Source organism: Coturnix japonica, chromosome 28 (assembly GCF_054131305.1).
Source record: "Coturnix japonica strain WE chromosome 28, WE-NBRP24, whole genome shotgun sequence".
Lineage (NCBI taxonomy): Eukaryota > Metazoa > Chordata > Aves > Galliformes > Phasianidae > Coturnix > Coturnix japonica.
Window position 1 is genome coordinate 6,156,723 of NC_140690.1, and position 19,944 is coordinate 6,176,666.

General features: G+C 48.2%; 1 protein-coding gene and 1 long non-coding RNA gene across 4 annotated transcripts; both read left to right on the forward strand.

Annotated features, from left to right (window-relative positions):
- Positions 1-11,229: 11,229 nt before the first annotated feature.
- LOC146756190 (rho GTPase-activating protein 32-like) lies at positions 11,230-12,054 on the forward strand. The gene is made up of 3 exons (XM_085524760.1): positions 11,230-11,299; positions 11,484-11,565; positions 11,836-12,054. Exons 1-3 carry the CDS (start codon positions 11,249-11,251, stop codon positions 11,982-11,984), a joined length of 282 nt encoding a protein of 93 aa, XP_085380886.1. The 5' UTR covers positions 11,230-11,248; the 3' UTR covers positions 11,985-12,054.
- Positions 12,055-16,321: 4,267 nt separating this feature from the next.
- LOC146756191 (uncharacterized) lies at positions 16,322-19,355 on the forward strand. 3 transcript variants are annotated; one of them, XR_014937687.1, is made up of 5 exons: positions 16,322-16,395; positions 16,998-17,224; positions 17,307-17,553; positions 18,193-18,387; positions 18,705-19,355. It is a non-coding gene; the product is annotated as an uncharacterized LOC146756191 (long non-coding RNA). The 3 variants fall into 3 exon arrangements; XR_014937686.1 differs by lacking the exon at positions 16,322-16,395 and having other exon boundaries at positions 16,761-17,224; XR_014937688.1 differs by lacking the exon at positions 16,322-16,395 and having other exon boundaries at positions 16,761-17,224; positions 18,708-19,355.
- Positions 19,356-19,944: the final 589 nt, after the last annotated feature.

The following is a 19,944-nucleotide window of genomic DNA, read 5'->3' on the forward strand; positions in this document are numbered from 1 at the left end:
GGTGTTAACGTAAGAGTCAGGGATGCTTTTGAGCTTCCCTTATGGCTGCACCATTCCTCAGAAAGCAGTTACGCCTGCCAGCTCCTGTCCTGTTCTGCTGTGGAGACTTTACTCACATGGTCTGCATCTTGATTGACATGGTTGAGAGGAATGTAGCCAGCAGGACTTGAGGGCTGAGCTGTAGGAATGGAAGCGTCCTTTGCTGTTTGAAACAGAGCGCGTTTCTAGGCTGTGTTTCAGCAGAAAGCAGGCAGTGCCAGGAATGGGCAACTGTCATCAAGGGCTCGGTGCAGCTCATCACTCACCCTGCACCACGACTGACAGCATGCTCTGTTTTCTCTCTCCAGACTGAGTTCTCCCAGTAAGAGGGCAGAGTCAGCAGCTGGCAGTTGGCGTTCCTGCTTCTGCCTGGGCAAACCATCCCCTGTGGCCAAATGCCAACTGCAGAGCAGTGCCAGGGAGCCTTCCGAAGCAGAAGTCGTGGTCCTGGCAGGTAAGGGTGCAAATCCAGCTTTCAAAGCACTGCTTGTCAGCAACACAGGTAGAATTCATGCTTTCCGTGGACTTGTGCCTCCCTCTGTATTCCTGCGTTCGAGCCCGTGCCTGACATCGTTGGTTGACTCCTGTCTTTCCCAAATGAGTCTCGCAAGCTGCTTGAAACCTGCTTGACAGGCAGCACCAAGCCTTTGCCTCCTTGGATAGTGAAAGTTTGACGCTAAATGCTGTGTATCTACTCTTTCCAGGTGAATCCATCCCTCGCCAACACAGGAACCCACCAGCAATTTGCAATGATGCACGTTGTGCTTCCATCAATGGAGTGCAGTTAGGATGCATGAGTCACTGCAGTTCCAAGGACAGCCTTCCAGGTGACAGCAATGATGGAAAGAAGGAGCTCTGACCTATTCAGTTTTGGGCCCCTCCATGCAAGAAAACCTTACGTTTCTGGAACGTCTTCAGCTAAGAAGGTAGTGAGGGGTCTGGAGCAAAACCTTACGAGGAGAAGCTGAGGGAACTAGGATTGTTCAGCTTGGAGAAGAGGAGGCTCAGGAGAGACCTTATAACTCTCTATAACTTCCTGAAGGGAGGTTGTAGTGAGCTGGGGTTTGGCCTCTTCTCTTGTGTAATCACTGATAGAACTAGAGGGAAAGGTTTTATGCTGCGCCAGGGAAAATTCAGGCTGGACATTGCGAAACATTACTTGTCGGAAAGGGTATTCAGGCATTGGAATGCACTGCCCAGGGAGGTGGTGGAGTCACCGATCATGGCAGTGTTCAAGAAACGTTTGGATGTGGTGCTGAGGAATATGATTAAGCCGGGAAGTATTAATAATGGTTGGACCAGATGATCTTCTAGGTCTTTTCCAACCTTGATAATTCTGTGATTCTGAGCTGAGAAGCTTTTCTTGCTCAAGTCCTGCTTCCAAGCTTAACCACCTACAATGAAGTAGATGTCAATTTTCTGGTGTCCTTCAATTCCATGTCCGCATTTCCCAAAAGAAGGAGGTAACCAGCTACAGTGAAGTGAGCAATTTCAGTGCCTATTTCTGATGGTGGCAATGAGTTCAGAGGTCACACTTAACTGATAGTGCCTGTTTCCATTCTGACAAAGGCTGTAGTTGCAGCTGACTTCCTGAGGCTGCCATACGTAGTGGTGATGCAGCCTTGGGCTTGTGCGTTTGCATGACTCCCACCTTTCCTTTCTGTGTCTTGCAGGTCAGCTGGTGCTGGAAGCGGCCGGTATCTGAGTAGGAATGAAGGTGAGTGCAGGAGCAGCTGCTGAGGGGAGGAAGGAAGTCCATGCTAGTGAGCTCTGAAGCATCTGCGGGTTCGGTATCAGAAGAAGCAGAAGTGATGCAGGGGGCTCCCCAGCAGGAAGCTGTCTGATCCAAATGCTTGCTGAGAGTTTGGAAGCCCAAACCCTTATGGTCTCTGTAAGGGTGGCTAATATAAAGATGTTAACCAAGATGGTGGTAAATAGTCAAAGGTTGTTAGCAAAGGAAAACTCACCAATGTCAATGTTTTGACCAGAAAGCTGAGGCAGTCTCAACTGGGGAGCAATCTCCAAGAGATGCTGCCTCAGTGGTGGTCAGCCCTTAAATGAGGTCTCAGAGGAAGTGGAGTTGAGGTCCACCCCTTCCAGGAGCACAGCTAGATTACTCTCACCTGTGCTCCCGCAGCTGACCCAACACTTGCCTCAGCTGATTAATCAGAGGTTCAAGCTGTGATTTCCCATACAGTCTCTAAGCTGAAGGCAGCATCTCCTTGATCTGATGGTGGTGTGCCTGAGTGAGGGAGTGATCCAAGCTGGATGCAGAAGAGTCATCTTAATTTCTCTCCTATTTTACTTCAGATGACACCTATTGGGTGTTGGTTTCTTAAAATTTGGATCTAGGAGGTGGCCTCTCCCTTTGCTTCTGGTGAAAGCACAGATGTGCAGCAGGAGTAGAAGACAAAGAGGTTTTCTTCGTGACTGCAACACCGATTATTTGATTCAAATGTGGAACAGTGATGAAGATGGTGAAGAACAGATACACCTCAAAGACATGCTTGATCACATAAGGAATGAGCATGTGATCCAAGACAGTCAGTGTGGCTTTAGCAGGGGAAGGCCATGCCTAACTAATCAGGTGGTCTTCTATGATGGAGTGACTGCATTTGTGGACAAAAGGAAGGAAACTGATGTCATTGACCTGGACTTGAGCAAGATCTTTGACATGGCCCTCCACCACATCCTTATCTCTAAACTGGAGGGATGTGGATTTGACAGGTGAACCACCTGGTGGATAAGGGATTGGTTGAAAGGCCACAGACAGAGGGTGGTGATTCATGGTTCGATGTCCAGGTGAAGGCTGATAACAAGTGGTGTCATCCAGGAGTCTGTCTTGGGACCAGTGCTTTTTAACATGGTTATCAGTGACACCAATGATGCAATGGAGTGCACCCTCTGCTGTTTGCTGAGTGGTGCGGCTGATGCAGTGGAAGGAAGGGATGCCATTCAGAGGGAGCTCAACCGAGAGGTTGGCCTAGGTGAATCTAATGAGGTTCAAGACAGCAAAGTGCAAGGTTTTGCACTTGGGCTGGAGGAATCCCAGGCATTTCTACAGCCTGGGAGGAGCAGTCCTTAAGAGAAGCCCCGCAGAGAAGGACCTGGGGGTCCTGGTGGATGAAAAACAGAACGTGAGCCATCAGCGTGCTCTTGCAGCTCAGAGAGCAAATGGTCCCCTGGGCTCCATCAGAAGAGGGGATGGCCAGCAGGGACAGGGAGGCGATTGATCTTCATGATCCTTGAGGTCCCTTCCAACCCAGGCCATTCTATGATTCTCTGATTACACTCACTGACAGAAATAACGGCAGCTGTACAGAAGCTGGATATATTTTGGGACAGTTCTTGTAACCAGCTGATTTTAAGACCTTGCCCAAGTCGTGAGTCTTAATTGCATGTCAGTAGAAAGCTGGGAAAGTGGTTATTGCTCATTCTTTCTCATTTGCTGATTCTTTCTTTAGTGTTCCTTTTCCAAAGGAGATTCTGGTGATGGAAGCAGTTGAAGAAAGAACCAAAGCAGCTCTTGCCAAGAGTGCTTGAAGTCCCTGTGGAGAGAAGCAAGGAACTTGGGCTTCCTCTGGCATGCTCCCCACCATGTCTCAGGAAGGAGACCAACTGCTGTTCCACTTTCTGCTCTGTGTGTGGAAAGGTACATCTGGGTTTCTTCTGCTTGTTTTTTCTTTCTTTTTCTGGCTTTGAAGGAGAAGGGGTGGAGCAAGGGGAGACCCACTGGTCATTTGTTACCTCAAGAGCAAGATGGATTTTACATTCACTGTGAAAAACCTGGGCTAGTAGCATGGGCATGTTTCAGGCTGGACTCTTCTTTTGCTGCTTGGTTTCCTTTTGGCTACAGGGAGACAGCTGTCTAAAGGTGTGTTTTCAAACCCACTCTCCAAAACCATGTTTCATTGTTGCAGGTGGTTCAGTGTGCTCTTGCAGTGCAGATGCTGTAGTTTGCTGTAGAATCTGAATGGTTTCTGTTCCTAGGGGAGGACTGTGAGGAGGTAGTGAGAAGAGAATTCAATGCCTGAGGTGTATCTTAGTGAGAAATGTTGGCATGAGGTGCTGAAAGTCTTGAGCTGTCAAAGGCCAGTGAGGCTCAGACTCCTTAACCTGCTGGAGCAGGGTGGAAGCAAGGAGTGGGCACTGCCGTCCCACAGGCTGCACTTGGTTCTGGTCTGCCAGGTCTGTGCTGGCCTGGATTTCTTCTGAGAAGTTTGTTGGAGCTGCTTGGAGTAGTGAAGGGTGGGGAAGAAGTGCTGCTCAAGAGCTAAGGCTCGGCTTGATCATTTTGGATGGATTTAACCATGGTATCTGAAGACATAGTTTCCATCAGAATGATCCCAGCATTGTGCAAGTGTCTCAGCTGAAGCCCCTGAGCAGATGTGTGAGAGCACCCGCCTCCTCCAGCTGAGCCATAGGAAGGCTGACTGTGCCCAGTAATTACAGCTTCTGCAGATTGAATGTGCTTCCAAGTGTTTTCCTTAGTGATCAATCATGTCCCAGCACTCTGAGATTCCATCTCTGGCAAAATCTGGAGCATCTCTGCAATGCTTGGGTGCCCATACCCACCAGCATTTCTTCCTTTCTCTCTTTAGAATCAGTGTGGTGCAGTTCCCTGTGTTTGTGAGCAGCAGCCAGCAGGCTGCAAGAGATCCAATGGCAGCTTTCAGCACACAGAGGGATGTGATGGGGACAGACTGTCCTTAGTGCCATGCAGAAGGGAGTTTTTACTGTCCTCTATCAAGAAGTATGAAAGAATAGAGTTTGAATGATACTTGTGAGCAGGTGCTGTGCTGTAGGGGATGTCAGGTAACCATTAATTTGGGGGTGCAGGAAGGAGCAGTGAAAGTGATGTATTAGTTTGTGTTTTGACTGTTGGAGTGCAGTTCCATTTTTGGGAGCAAAACTATGGGCTAAGATGGAAAACAGAAGGGAGAAGGCTGATACCTGGATAGTGGGCTGAGCTTTGGTGACTGCAGCCATCTGCAGTAGAAGTTAGAAGTTTTGCACAGTGGGGTTCATAATGGGAGCTGATGATGAATGGGAGCTGCTCAAGGGACAGACTTCCACATACAAGTTCCAGTGCCTCAATGACTTTCTTGTAGCGAGGAGCCCAAAACTGAACATAAGACTTGAGGCACAGCCTCTCCAGTGTTGAGTCCAAGGGGATGATTACCTCTCTGCTCCTGCTGGCCACACTATTTCTTATACAGGCCAGGATGCCGTTGGCCTTCTTGGCCACCTGGGCACACTGTTGGCTCATGTTCAGCTGAGCATCGACCAACAGCCCCAGGTCCATTTCCTCTGCACAGTCCTGCAGCCACTCAGCCCCAAGCCTATAGCGCTGCATGGGGTTATTGTGGCCAAAGTGCAGGACCTGGCATTTGGCCTCACTGAAGCTCATCCCATTCACCTCAGCCCAGTGAGGTTGATCCAGCTTATCTAGATCCCTCTGAAGGGGCCTCCCTTCCCTCAGGCAGATTGACACCAGCTCCCAGACAAAAGACAAAAAGAGAAGAAAGCAGAAATGAAGAAGGCTTCTCTGAGAGCTGCCCCTGCACCTGCAGAGGTGAGTCCTTGTTATGGACAGACACAGCTCTTGTTGTCAGGGCCTCCATCTGTCAGACATGAATGAGACTGTAAAATCCTGAGGGAAGTGGCGTCCTGTTTCTGCACTTGCTTTGTTTCTTTGCAGTGTTTGAAGTGTTACACAAAATGAAGGATAAATCTCTAAAGCAGGTGGTCGGGATGCTGGCATGATGATGTTACTTATGTAATTAGTGCTATTATTTTGTCGTATGTTAGCAGTTTGCTAATAAACAAAAAACAAGGGGGGGTTGGAGGGGTCGGTAACAGAGGAAGGGGTCCTGGTAACAGAGGATGCTGAGAAGGCGGAAATACTGTATGCTTTCTTTGCTTCTGTCTTTAGTGAAAAGGCATTCCCTGAGGAATCCCAGAACCTGGAGGTTAATGAGAGAGTCTGGGGAATGGGAGATTTCCCTTTAGTCAGGGAAGAGGTGGTCCGTGAGTGCCTAGGAAACATTAAGGTCCATAAATCCATGGGACCTGATGGGGTGCATCCACGGGTGCTGAGAGAGCTGGTGGAGGTCATTGCTGAGCCGCTCTCTGTAGTCATTCAGAGGCCTTGGAAACTGGGGAGGTGTCTGAAGACTGGAGGATGACCAGTGTCACTCCGGTCTTTAAAAAATGGCAAGAAGGAGGACCCAGGTAACTATAGGCCAGTCAGCCTCACCTCTGTCCCAGGGAATGTGATGGAACAGCTTGTGCTGGATGCCATCTCCAGAGAACTGGGAGTAAAGCAGGTTATCAGGAGTATTCAGCATGGGTTCACCAAGGGGAGGTCGTGCTTGACCAACCTGGTGGCCTTTTATGAAGATGTCACTGGCTGGGTGGATAGGGGGAGAGTGGCAGATGTAGTCTACCTTGATTTCAGAAAGGCTTTTGATATTGTCCCCCATGACATCCTTATAACAAAGCTGAGGAAGCATGGAATAGATGAGTGTACAGTGAATTGGGTCAAGAACTGTCTGACTGGCAGAGTGCAGAGGGTTGTCGTTGGCGGTGCTGAGAGGGGATTTGATCCAGGTTTATAAATACCTGAGGTGTGGGGGCCATAGTGGCACGGCTGGTCTCTTTTCAGTAGTGCGTGGGGACAGGACTAGGGGTAATGGGGTGAAACTTCTGCATAGGAAGTTCCGCACGAATGTGTGCAAGAACCTCTTCACACTGAGGGTGACGGAGCACTGGAACAGGCTTCCCAGGGAGGTGGTGGAGTCTCCTTCTCTGGAGATATTCAAGACACGCCTGGACACCTACCTGTGCAACGTGGTGTAGGGAACCTGCTTTGGCAGGGGGGTTGGACTCAATGATCTCTAGAGGTCCCTTCCAACCCCTATAATTCTGTGATTCTGTTGGAATGTGGGAATGCAAGAAAGAATATTCTGAGCAGTAGCTGTGGAGCGAGATAAATGGCATGAGAAAGCAAAGCTGAGAAGTAAGGAAGGCTCCAGAAGAGAAAACAAAGTCCAATAGGGCATATTTAGAGACAGGTGAAGAACCCTTGAGCGCACTGAGGAGTACTAGGGTACTCTGGAATGTCTCTTGGGCTCCCTACAGCACACATACTTGCTCTGGGGCATGTCTGGATGTCTGTAGAGCTAATTGCGGGGCCCTGAGAAACCTCTGGGGCACATTAGGGGGCACTGGTTTCCATGTGAGTGTTCCCAGGTTCCCAGAAGTCAACAGGGAAGCCTTTGGAGACCCCTTGGGAAGACTCAGTGGGGCCCTAGAGTGATGTAGCAGCTTGTGTTGGTTGCATCTGCTTGGCAGGGAAGCGAGTTCCCTGGTGGGAGCTGACTGACTGGGAGGTGATTCCCTTGGTTTAATTAATTTAATTACCTGGATTATAATTAAATAACACTGTTCAGCATTCAATCAAGATTATATTTTTCCAAAGTACTTCAGTCATGCATCTGTAGCAGCTTTGCTAAAATATATCGAGTTTATTCAAAATTCCAGTGATGCTCCTAAAGCACTTGAAGTGCATTTGAGGTGGGGAGTGACAAAACAGCTCTGAGAGAATCATCATCAAATCAGAACATTGGAACGGTAACTAATAGCAGAGATTCTGATAAGAATATTTAAATTTTCAAATTACCTTTTTCTAAAGTTGTATTTCATCAAGTTTCATCAATATGCACACTGAAGAGCTGACTTGCTATGTTTCTTTTTATAAAAAATCATGTGTTACAATTGAGAAAAGAAGGTATAGCATGTAACATCCTCCAAGTAAAGTGCAAAAAACATTTCTTCACAGTTCCAATTAATGTCTTATGTTTTGTTCAGACTCACTAAATGATGTATTTCAGGGTACATCACATGGGAATATAAGAAGATTATTCAGAACAGGAGCTGCAGAGCAAGATGAACAGCATGTGAAGGTAAGGCCGGGAACCAAGGACACAGCTTTTGTGTCACTCAGCCACCTGTGGCAGAGGTCAGGATTTCAGCAGGGATTTCTGCAGACGTTCCTTGAACACCCCCAGGGTGGGTGACTCCACCACCTCCCTGGGCAGTCCATTCCAGTGCCTGGCCACCCTTTCTGAGAAGTAATATTTCCTAATGTCCAGCCTGAACCTCTCCTGCCGCAGCTTGGAACCATTCCCTCTAGTTCTATCAGTAATGACACGAGAGAAGAGGCCAAGCACCAGCTCACTGCAACCTCCCTTCAGGAAGTTATAGAGAGCAATGAGGTTTCCCCTGAGCCACCTCTTCTCCAGGCTGGACATTCCCATCTCCTGCAGCCTCTCCTCATATGGCCCCATTGTGCTCCAGACCCCTCACCAGCTTTGTTACCCTTCTTTGAACACATTCCAATGCCTCAGTGTCTTTTTTGCAGTGAGGGGCACAAACTGGACACAGAATTAGAGTTGTGGCCTCACCAGTGCTGAGTACAGAGGGACAGTCACCTCTCTGCTCCTGCTGGCATCACTGTTTCTGATGCAAAATGTATGTAAGTGTCACATGTGTGACATCCTTTTTGATGGAGTTCTGTGACTGGAGTTCAATGGATTTGAGAGCTGACTTGAAGCCTGTGGGCATCACCCAGGAGTTGGGGTGAGAGGATGAGGTGTAGGAACAGGAACCTCTTTGGTTGTTATTAACTCCCAACTTTTTGGTCAGGAATCTCTGTGTGTTTCTTTATCACGTAAAGAACAGAGTCATTGGGCAGCTTGTGAATGAATTGATTCACGCCTGCTGATTGGTGCTGTTCTCTACAGGGAGCTGCAATGGAAATGGACACTTGTGGTCCACTGTCCAGCCCCCTCCCGTGTTGGATTTTCTGGGCTTTGAGACACGTCTTCCAGATGCACTTTGTGTTATTTCTGATGTGTGACCTGTTGAGCTCCAGCCCCAAATGAGGATTCAAATACTACCACAGCAGTCCATTGGGACTGTAGTATTTCTTGCTAAACAGAATTCGTGTGCACCCTTGTCTTTCGTCTGCACAAAGGATCTTGTAATCATCTCTGTCTGTGTTTCTTTTAGAGCCAGAGATGGAGCAGAGAGGAACACAGACTTGGGTGAATCTTCATTCAGGAGCAGGGACACGTCATGCTCATCTGAGGTGTCTGGCTGACAGCAAGAGCAGAGAGGTAAGTTTCATAGGGTCGCGTGCCCATTTTATTTTATTTTTCATTCATGATGCATAGAGGCGTTCCCCAGACAAAGTGAGCATTTCTCAACTGGACTTTCTAGAAATGAGCTAGGCAGTGAAAATGGGTTTAAAGCATTCCTAAGAGCCCCGCAAGAGAATGCTGAGAGTTAATCTGGCACCCTCCTTTGGAAACGTCCGTTGTCTGTCAGCTCTTCAGCTGTGCCCTAACACCTCCCATTGCGCTGCCACACCAGGATAGAATTCCAAGCCCACACTGAGTCCTGGAATGTTGTGGTGCCGTGTTGGAATCAGACGTGACCACGTGGTCTTGGCTCCCCGCCTTGTGGGGGGTCATGGTGGACCAGGCTGTTGGCCGTTGGTGATGTCATAAGCGGCTGGAATGAGGGGAGGAGCGGTGCGTTCTGTGTTCCTTTGTGGGTGAGCTAGTGGTCGGAGTGGTTGGTTGTCTTGTTGTTCTTGTGCCTTTTGTGCCGTTAGTTAGTTAGTTTTGTTAGTTAGTTAGTTTTGTTAGTTAGTTAGTGTTGTTAGTTAGCGTTGTTAGTTAGTTACTGTTGTTAGTTAGTTACTGTTGTTAGTTAGTGCCGTTAGTTAGTTCCGTTAGTTAGTTAGTGCCTTTAGTTAGTTAGTGCCGTTAGTTAGTTAGTGCCTTTAGTTAGTGGCTTTAGTTAGTATCTTTAGTGCTTTTTCTTCTCACCGTCGTGTGCAGCAGCTTGTAGGTAAGTTGAGCTGGCGTGGGATGGATGGGTGGGCAGTGAGGTGTTGAGAACTGCTGGCTGTTTGAGCTCACAGCACCGTATTGCTTACTCTTGACCATCAGACGTAATTTTCCCCGGTACACACGTTCCAAAGGGGGTATCAGTAAAGTTGGCACCTGTCCCGTGCTTCTTCCATTGTCTTTGCTCAGTAGTGGAAGCATTGTAAAGTTGCTGGGCGGACAGGCATCACGTAGCCTGAGACTCAGCATGTCTTGCAGCAAGTGGGTGGGACAGTTGTGCTGTGTGTGTTATTCCATGACTGTCTTAGCCCTGCTCACTGACCTGCTCTTTCTCTCTCCTCTCCTCACCCTCCGCCCACTGCCTCGGTGCAGCTTTTGCTCTCATTTCATCCGAGCAAAGCGACAAGGAACTGCTGCAGATAGCTTGAGGTGATCTCACTGCCAGGTACGTGCCATGTTTTGTCCCCCCGCATGGTTTTGCCGCAGGGTATGCGCGGGTAGCTCTGAAGAAGTCTGTCCATACTGTGCTGTGTGAATAGAGAAAACAGAAGTGTGTTTCTGCTCTGTTCCAGCTGTTCACACTTGCTGTGATGGGTGCTGCGTGCAGTGGGATCAGCCGTGAGCCTGAGTTGGCGGCGACGGAGGTACAGTATGAAGCTCTGGCCGGTCTTTTTTCCCTGTGTTGAGCCATTAGAAGGAGCTGCAGGTGTACTCTCCTGCAGGAAAGAATGGGCCAAAAAGGGCCTGGCCACCTGTCTGTGCCAGTGCCATTGCTGATTAGTCTGGGTAGAGAGAGATGCATCTTTGCATGGCCTGGCAATGCACGCCAGAAAGGGAAATAACTGTGATGAGACGTGCAGCTCCTTCTGAAGTGCTCCTGATAAGGACGCAGCGCATTTGCTGCAGCTTTCTTTGCAGATGTGCTCCTCACCTTGAAATCCTCCTGGTTTGTCCTCAGTGCCCTGACCACGGCCTGTGCTCTGTTTTGCAGGCTGATAACATGCGGGAGCCGCAGCTGGTACGTGCTATGTCATCTTTAAACGTACCAGCGATTGCGGCAGCCCATGTTATTAGGAGCCACGTCGCCCAGGGGCCGGATGAGCTCTCTCTGGAGGTAAGCAGTTCCAGGCGTTCCTTGTTGTTGTGCACAGAATTAGTATAGAGTGTGAACGCCTTGGGAATACTCTCATATTTTGTGTCGTAGAAAAAGGCTTTTGTTTTAGCTGTGCTGAAGCTGGGATTGATGTTTCAATCTTTTGCAGGTTGGAGACATCGTGTGCATTGTTGATATGCCACCAAAGGAGATGAGCCCCTTTTGGAGAGGCAAGCGTGGCTTTGAGGTAGGCACACATTTTTGACTAGAGAGCACAGCTTCAGTAGAGTCGGGAATCTCCAGTTGGAGCTGATCTGCCTGCACAGGATGGCTTCTGGATGCAAACAGTTGCCCTGTGTCGGTGTCAGAGGACCTTCCCTTTGGCTCTGGGCTTGGGCTAATGCCCACCTGTCTTTTTGTTCTTATTACAGGTTGGTTTTTTCCCTGGTGAGTGCGTGGAACTCATCAGGGGAAAGCTGCCCGAGTCCATCCTACATTCATTGCCAAAGCCAGGTGCGTATTTTACATTTGACAATGCGGGTTAGTAAAATGGGGTCTGAACGTGGCTTTCAGGGGGTTCATTAATGCCCGAGTTGAGCAAGCTTAGAAAGAGAACTGCATTAAGCTCCTTGGGCACCTCCAGGGATGGGGAAAATCCGTTCTTGCGTGTCTTTGTTGGGAACATGCTTTCTGTTGTTACGTGTTCTGTTGAATGTGTTGCACTCGGCCTCGTCCAACCGAGCCAGGGCTGAAATGAACTTGTTTTTTTGTTTTGTTGCGCAGAGCCAAAGAAACGGGGCAAGTTCATCTCCTGCCTTCGTTCCCTGTTGAAGGCCTGCCCCAGGAGAGCGAAGCAGCCGGAGCCTCCAACATTCTCGGGATCCATGTCCCTGCTTGACATCGTTGAGAGGTATTTAGCCAACAGGACTTGAGGGCTGAGCTGTAGGAATGGAAGCATCCTCTGCTGTTTGAAACAGAGCGCTTTTCTAAGCTGTGTTTCAGCAGAAACCAGGCATTGCCCGGAACAGGCAACTATTGGCAAGGGTTCGGTGCAGCTCTTCCCTCACCCTGCACCACGACTGACAGCATGCTCTGTTTTCTCTGCAGAATGAGTTCTCCCAGTAAGAGGGCAGAGTCAGCAGCTTGCAGTTGGCGTTCCTGCTTCTGCCTGGGCAAACCATCCCCTGTGGCCAAACGCCAACTGCAGAGCAGTGCCAGGGAGCCCTCTGAAGCAGAAGTCTTGGTCCTGGCAGGTAAGCATGCAAATCCAGCTTTCAAATCACTGCTTGTCAGCAACACAGGTAGAATTCATGCTTTCAGTGGGCTTGTACATCCTTCTGGCATTCAAGCCTGTGCCTGACATCTTCAGTTGACCCCTGTCTTTCCCAAATGAGTCTCTTGTCAACACAAGAGCTGGACCTGCACGAGGATCACTTTCAAGACAGTGACACTGTTGCTAGAAGCCTATTTGCTTCTGCCCACCATCACTGCATAGCCAAATGTCAAGAACCTGTTTCATGATTCATCTTGTGAAACTTTGACACTAACTGCTGTGCGTCTACTCCTTCCTAGGTGACCCGAGCCCTTGTATATCTCCAAGACGCCAGGCATGTTACGATGCAGCATCCTGTGATTCCATCAATGAAGAACTGTTACTAAGCACAGGATGCTTCAGTTCAGATGAAAGCCTTCCGTATAACATCAGTTATAAAGAGAAGAATGCCATCATCGTTGAAGCTCTCGTTCATCCCATACCTGTTGAAGCTGCTGACCTGAGCCTGCCAGACTCCTCAGGCACCAGCCTGAACCGAGTGCCTTTCGAGGACAGCCCAGCCCAAGCACAGCACGAGTGCCCCGACAGCAGCACAACCATGCAGGCTCAGGTCAGCATTACAGAGGAGAAGCTAAACATCTTGGAGGGGGAGGTAGAATCAGGCCAAGAGTCCCAGGCTCCGGGCAACAGCCCGACTTCTGAGACACTCTCGTCAGACAACAGAGAATGAGTCCCATCTTTCCTCCAGACCTCACACCCCCTCCTTTTTCCTATTGAATAAAGGCACGCTCGTGCTCAATCAACGCCTTGACTGAATTCTGAGTTTTCATTCGCAGAGATTGGGATGAGTACAAGAAACAGCAAGACAGCTCAGCTTGCAACGCTCTGGCTGTGGGGTGCGTGCAGGGACACTGTAACCATACAGGGAAAGGCTTCCACTGCTTCCTCAAGCTGTAGTCCAGCCCTGCTACTGCTCTGTGGCACAAAGCCCTGAGGGATGTTCCATATTGTTAACCTAAGTGAAGCCAGCTTCATGCACTGTGTTTTGTTGTTGCTGGGTGAGAGGGGGATGCACGTTGGTGAGAAGATGAGCATTGCTGGATCTGCCACGAGTGTCCCTTCTGCCTCTAAGAATATGTCCTAAGTAGGATGTGAACACTGCTGGCACTTCCTCATTGCACGTGCTTGGAGGATCTTCAGTTCTTGCACATTCAGGATGTCTGTCAGTGACTACGAGGAAATTCTCAAGTACTAGGAATTCCATGAAACAGTTGGAACGGGTAAGTGTCATCTTTGTACAGAAACAGCACGCCTAACAGTCTGTCTCACCACTCTAGAATTAATCTGAGAATAGATTAACAGCTCTTGTCAGTTCTCTAAGTCAGGTTTCATTTGTATAAATTTGGAATTCGTTTTTTAAACCAGTTGGAAATTGTAATGTTATATTAGAGAAGAATTCACACTCAACTTTAAGCATCTGTGTTTTAATTTGTAGGTGGTTTTGCCAAGGTAAAACTCGGGCGGCATCTTCTGTCTGGTGAAAAAGTTGCACTAAAAATCATGGAGAAAGTTACTGTAGGGGTAAGCCAAAAGGCATTTAAATATGATAATATCTTCTGTTGGAGTTGTGGAGTTCTCAAGAACACGGGGGCAGGTGGGATGGTACATACGAATGCAGCCTACTGGTCCCATTGCCTTTTGAAAGATGCTGTAGAGCTGGAAAAAGTTTAACAGAGCACCACAAATCTTGTTGCTGGTTGTTCAGAGGGCAGAATTCTCTGGCTTTAAAATGGAGGAAGTTATTACATCATTACATTACATTACATTATTGTTACATTATTACAGCAACTTTACCAAAATGCCAATGAAAATGCTGAATGTTTTACTTTTCATTTTTCACAGCTCTGTTTCAGAATTTCTATGGGAGTGATGTCAGTCATTGCTGAGTTGATGTTGAATTGTGTACTGTCCCATATGTGCTTGTTCTGTTCCACAGCAGTCAGATGTGGTACCTGGTATGTCACAGTAGTTAGCGATTTCATCGCTTGCTTTTATGGTCTCTTAAGGATGACTTGCCTCATGCTAAAACAGAAATTGATGCCATGAAGAACTGAAGTCATCAACATGTTTGCCCATTGGATCATGTAAGAGAGGCATCAAAGAAATATTTATAGTCATAGAGGTAAGAAATAGTTTCTGCTTTCTGTGCTGTCTTTCTTACTTATCTTTCTCTGATACTCTCTAAATGCATTTTCAGATAACCTTATCTTACAGGGAAGCTGTTTGATTGCATTGTTTCTAAGGACCGCCTTTTGGAAGAGGAAGCTCCAGTCTTTTTTTGACAGACTGTTTCAGCAATTGCTTCTGTTCACAGTCAGGGTTATGCCCAGAGACCTCAAACCAGTGAGCCTGAACTGCAGTCAGTCTTCCATAAATAATAATGAATGTGTTTTTATTTTTCTGTTGGCAGAGAGAGTTACAGTACTCCACTCCATTCCAGTGGATTGCAGGAGAGAACTGAAGGGGGGAGAAGTAACACAAAGTAGAACTCATGGGTTGAGATAGAATTATGTACTGAGATAGAGAAAAGGATAATAGTTATGATGAATGCAAAAGCAATTGCTCACCACCTACCAATCAGTGTCCAGTTAGCCTCCTAGTAGTGGAAGAGATTTACATGAAGTTCTACCCCCTTCAAAACTCCTTCCACAATATGTCATATAGTATGGAATATCCTTTGGCCAGTTTAAGTCAGCTGTCCTAGTTCTGTTCCTTCTCACTTCCTTGGGCTCTCAGCTGAGATTGACTGTGGCTCTGTACAACGCTGCCTGGCAGCAACTGTAAGCATCACTGCGCTATCTCCATTGTTTCTCTAGAATGAAAACGTAGTATTATATCAGACACTGAAGAAGATAATTCAGTCCCAGCTGAAACTCAGACAATAACTTGTGCTTAGGATTCTTTCCCTACAGGAAATGTGAGATAATTATTGCTATTTGGTACTATGTTCTGTAGCTGAGCTGGATTTTGTTATCCTTGAAGAAGTATCTTCCTCTGAAAGGGGAGTAAAACATGATGCTCCTAATGAGCGGAGCAGAGACACAGATCTGATCTGAGTGTTGGTTTCACATTTTTGTGATGCTCTTTGCTGCAGTTTGTATCTCGAGAGAAGCCCTTGTGGTGTCAGTCTGTTGTGTAACCTGCTCTAGTTTTGTGCCTCAAGGAAGAGTGATCCTTTAAACAAATGGTGGCTGTACAGAGGGTGTGGGGTGAGATGCATTCCTCTGGCCCCATCCAATGGATTTTCTGTCACTGAAGACTTGAAGCACAGGTTAGGTACTGGAAGGCTTGAATATTTCCTCACCAGTAGGTTAGAGCTTTGCATTTTGTAAGCTGCTGGTATCTCGGAGTAAAGCAAATCATTACAGCACGAGCATTTTCCTAGGCATCTTATGAAATCCCTCTATCTAAGGCTACTGGAAGGCACTCTGAACAAAGATCATTCTCCCCAGCTTCTCTTCTCTGAGTGGGAGCTTCAGCCCCCTGCACAGGCTGGAGGTCATCCATAGAACTTGCTTCAGAGTTTGTTTCAGGTTGTTATCCTTCCTGGCCAAAAACCAGATACAGTATTGTAGATGTGGTGCAATGAGTGTTGAAGCAGGAATGACTTGTCCTGGTCTGGTTGTGCTGCTTTTTAATGCAGCTGATGATCTTGTTGTACTTCTTTTCTGTCAGAGCACACTGCTGGCTTGCATTCAGCCTGTGGTCTCTCACCACTTGTCCTCCTAGTCCCCAGGTCCTTTCCAACAGATACAAGCTAGTATTTCCCACCTGGGATATTGGAAGATGGGAACTTGCCAGCAGTCAGTGAAGATCTCTGAGACAGCGAGAGCGAGCGAGCTTTGAGTAGACTGGGAACCACTGTCCACAGCAGGAAATAAGAGAAGAGAAAAGATGTTTCCTTGGGCATTTGGGTGGAAATCATTCCTGACTGCTTTCTCATCCACCGGGAAAATCTGCTGATTGACAATTTGAAGCTGATAGACTTTGGACTCTGTGCAAAGCCAAAGGTAAGAGGATGTGTTAAATCAAATACAATGTGCCCCCAAGTAATGCATGTTTGACCACCGTATGCAACAGGGGCTTGTCCAAACAAACTCCTTAAAATCAAGCTGTTTCTGTGGCTGACATGTCATTGCATCTTGTTTGGATTGGCCTGAACTGTATGAGAGTGGTTAACAGATTGCTCAGAAGCACAGGTAGATAATTTTCTCTAGCTAGACTCCCTGTTTTCATAGTCTAAGCTGTAGATAATCTTGTAGGTATATCACCTGTCTTATGCAAGGGTCTGTAATAGGAACATGGGGTTGGTGTGCCTAAGGAACCCTCCAAAAGTGGACTTGACCTTTTGTCTCTGCGACCATCTACGTATAGAGGGAGCTACTGGAGAGCTGTGCTCGGATCCTTCAGTTTTCATGTCTCTTACCATCTCTCTTCCAGGAGATCTTGCGAAGAAAGGCTTTTCCTGTGAGGATGAAACACAGATAGGAAATGTTACATCTAGTTTTGCTGTGGGAGTTTACCTCTGTGTGTGACACATTCATTCTTCTGACAGCTGCTAACACTCAGTTTATTAATAAAAATCATACCTTTATTACTTTGTGCCTTGCAGATTAATCTGAATGTAAGAAAATCGGGTTGACTTTGTTTGCTTCGCTCAACACTGGCCACATCAAGATAACAAAGGACATTGTTTTCAAGAATAATTGCAGCTATCTTCCAGTTGGCTTGTGCTTCTGTGTTTCTGAGAAACACCATCTAGCAATTTCTTTTTCTTCTTTTTTTGCACGAGTCCTGGATGCTGGTGTGTGTTGTGCTCTGTTGTTTGCTGACCAGCAGGTGAGAGGACTGTGTTTTGTGTTGGGTGTTAAGTTTTGTCTATCTCAGGGGCCATCCAATTGGATCCATCCTCTTTTTGCAGTGTTTAGGGACAGTTAATTTGCTGTTGCCTGGAGCTATGTGTGAAGTGCAGGACTAGAAGCTGTGATCGCTGAATCTCCTTGGATGAGCCCCAGCTCAGGTTCTCTCACACCAACCAAGAACATTTTTGCCAGCCCTGTTGTATTGCTGCAGCTCAGTGACCCCGACAATCTTCCCATGGAGTGCCGAAGACGGAGGTGGGAGCCTCCTTGCTGAGATCTGCTAGCAAAGCCCTGAGCGGCTCTAAGGTCGGAGCCTGTTGGGTCGGTAACACTGTGTCATGGTTTTGTGCTGTTGCTGTCCATATTCCACATCATAACATCACATGCAGTATGAATCATTAATTGAGGGTATAAATAGTGGAATCATGTACAAAGGAAAAAGGGTTAAAGAGAAAGTAACTTTTTGTTTATAACTGAACAATACGGATTGCTAAGGGAACGTTATATGGTATTAAAGGTGTTTGAATGGGACAAACTGTTCTGATGGTATAAGAAAGTGTAACTGAGGGTATGTGGAAGTGTAATAGAGGGTATGTGGAATTGTGATCGAGGGTATGTGGAAGTGTGGAAGGAGGAAGGCTGAGGGACCTGGTCTAGGTCCTGCTATCCTGGAAAGGCAGCCTGGGGATCTGGCAGTGTGTGTGCCAAGTGGCTCTGTGTGCCTATGGGTGTGTACTGAAGGGCACCCAGAACTGCCACTTCCCCTTGGGACATAGGCTTGGAGCATCAGTTGCTATGTTACTCTCTGAGAAGAGGATTCAGGCCCCAAGTCTTGCGTCCAGCTTGGTGATTTGGATTGACTCTGGGGCAGCAGTGGATGATCTGCAGCCCTGCAGCTGAGTGCATGAGGCTGATTGTGATCTCTGCTCTGCCATGTACCTACAGCAAATCCCAAGAGCACACAAAGATTGGGTCTGTACCCTGGCCTTCATCCCTGGCTGCCCCATGTTGTTGAGTGCGTACCAAGGAGGCGTGATCAAAGTCTGGAACATGGATAACTTCGGCCCAGTTGGGGAGATCAAAGGGCAGCCCCATCAACGCCATCTGCACCAACTCCAAGCACATCTTCACTGCCTCCAGGTGAGCCTCGGGCTTGGTGCTCCCCAGATCCTGCAGGAGGTGAGAGTGCCCTGTGTTGACTTGTCATCCCTGGGCCTGGGTGGGTTTGCACTGAGTGGGGCCAGGAGCCTGGAGGGCGAAGAGGGCAGAGGGGATCTTGCAGCTTTCTGGTCCCTCAGTGCCTTCCTCTCACCTTGCTGTCTTAGTCTGTCCCCTGCCCGCTCTCTGGGATATCCCCATGCAGGGTCCCCTCTTCCCTGGCGCTGGGCATCCCCTGCTGTTCTTGGGGAGCATTTTGGCAGCAAGACTCTGAAATCCACTCTCTTTTGTTTGTGCAGCAGCCGGAGCTGCGCATCTGACCTGGCTCACCCTGAGCTTCCCTGCAGAGATCTCTGAATCCCAACTGCAACGTCTGCTGACCCTCTGCTCTTCCCTGGGTACCCACTTTGCTCTGCAGTGGGGTGGGGAAGGGCTGCAGATGGGTGAGGATGGAGATGGTTGTGCCAGGAGCGGAGTGTGGACGGGTTGGACCCTGATCCTGCACGACTCCCCCACGGCTGCACACCTGAAGGACAATCCTACAGAGAACGATGGTGCATGGCTGGAGCCCTTCAGAAGGCTGAAGGCTCAGCCCAGGAGTGTCAATGAGGACGCAGCCTCTCCAGCTGCCCTGCTCATGTTTCTCTGCTCAGGGGGCCGACGAGGCCCTGGTCTCACACTGGAGCTTTCTTCTACCTCTCCTGTGGTCCCTTGGAGCATCCCCTGCTCCATCCTGCCCTGCCCCGCGCTGGGCTCGTGGGGGAATGTGGGAATACAAGAAAAGCTGTTCAGAGCAGCAGCTGTGGAGCCAGATCAACAGCCTGAGAACCAAGGACACCTCTGGAAGGAGAAGAAGGGACTCACGGCTCTGATTGGATATGTTAGAAAAAAAAAAACTTGTGAAGGTTTATAATGGATGTGAGAACTTGTAATAAAGGATTTGGATCATTCACATCTGAGTCCGTGCTTCAAATGCTGCAGGGGAATGGCTGCGTTGAGCCCTGGGAGTGGTATTCTCTCCTTATGCGCTCTCACTTCCCTTTGGTCACTGAAGAAACGACTTTTGAACTCGGACTTAAGGATTTCTCTGCATGATCCCATTGGTGCTGAACTCGGATCTCAGAGGAGCTCCAGGATGTGCCCCATAAAGCACAGACCAATTTCTTTCTGCTTTCTGCAGCCCCGTTTGTTTCGTGTCACCAGTCCTTGTTCAAACCACTGCAGGGTGGGAATTTCTGCACACCTTGAAACAGGAGCATCTCTATTGACTTGATGGAGTCTGTCTTTTATCATTCTGGGGATGGGGGGGGAAGAAGAAAATGCAGTTTCCATGGCCTGGTGGAGGGCACGATGGCATGCGCAGGGTCACCCTGCCATGGACAGGATGGTGGCTGCTCCTGGGTCACAGCTGAGCCCCGTGCTGTGGGGCTGGGCAGGATGGATCACAGGACCCATGGTTGCCCTGTGACGCACAGCACTTTTACAAAGTAAAAGAATCAATTTCCTTAAATATTGAGCATCCATACGTAAATTGCAGCC

What these genes read in the sequence shown, in the direction of transcription:
- LOC146756190 (XM_085524760.1), top strand. Translation starts at nt 11,249, where the DNA reads ATGCCACCAAAGGAGATGAGCCCCTTTTGGAGAGGCAAGCGTGGCTTT. An exon ending in GAGGCAAGCGTGGCTTTGAG is followed by an intron (nt 11,300 to 11,483) that starts GTAGGCACACAT and finishes TTCTTATTACAG; the next exon opens with GTTGGTTTTTTCCCTGGTGA. An exon ending in ACATTCATTGCCAAAGCCAG is followed by an intron (nt 11,566 to 11,835) that starts GTGCGTATTTTA and finishes TTTGTTGCGCAG; the next exon opens with AGCCAAAGAAACGGGGCAAG.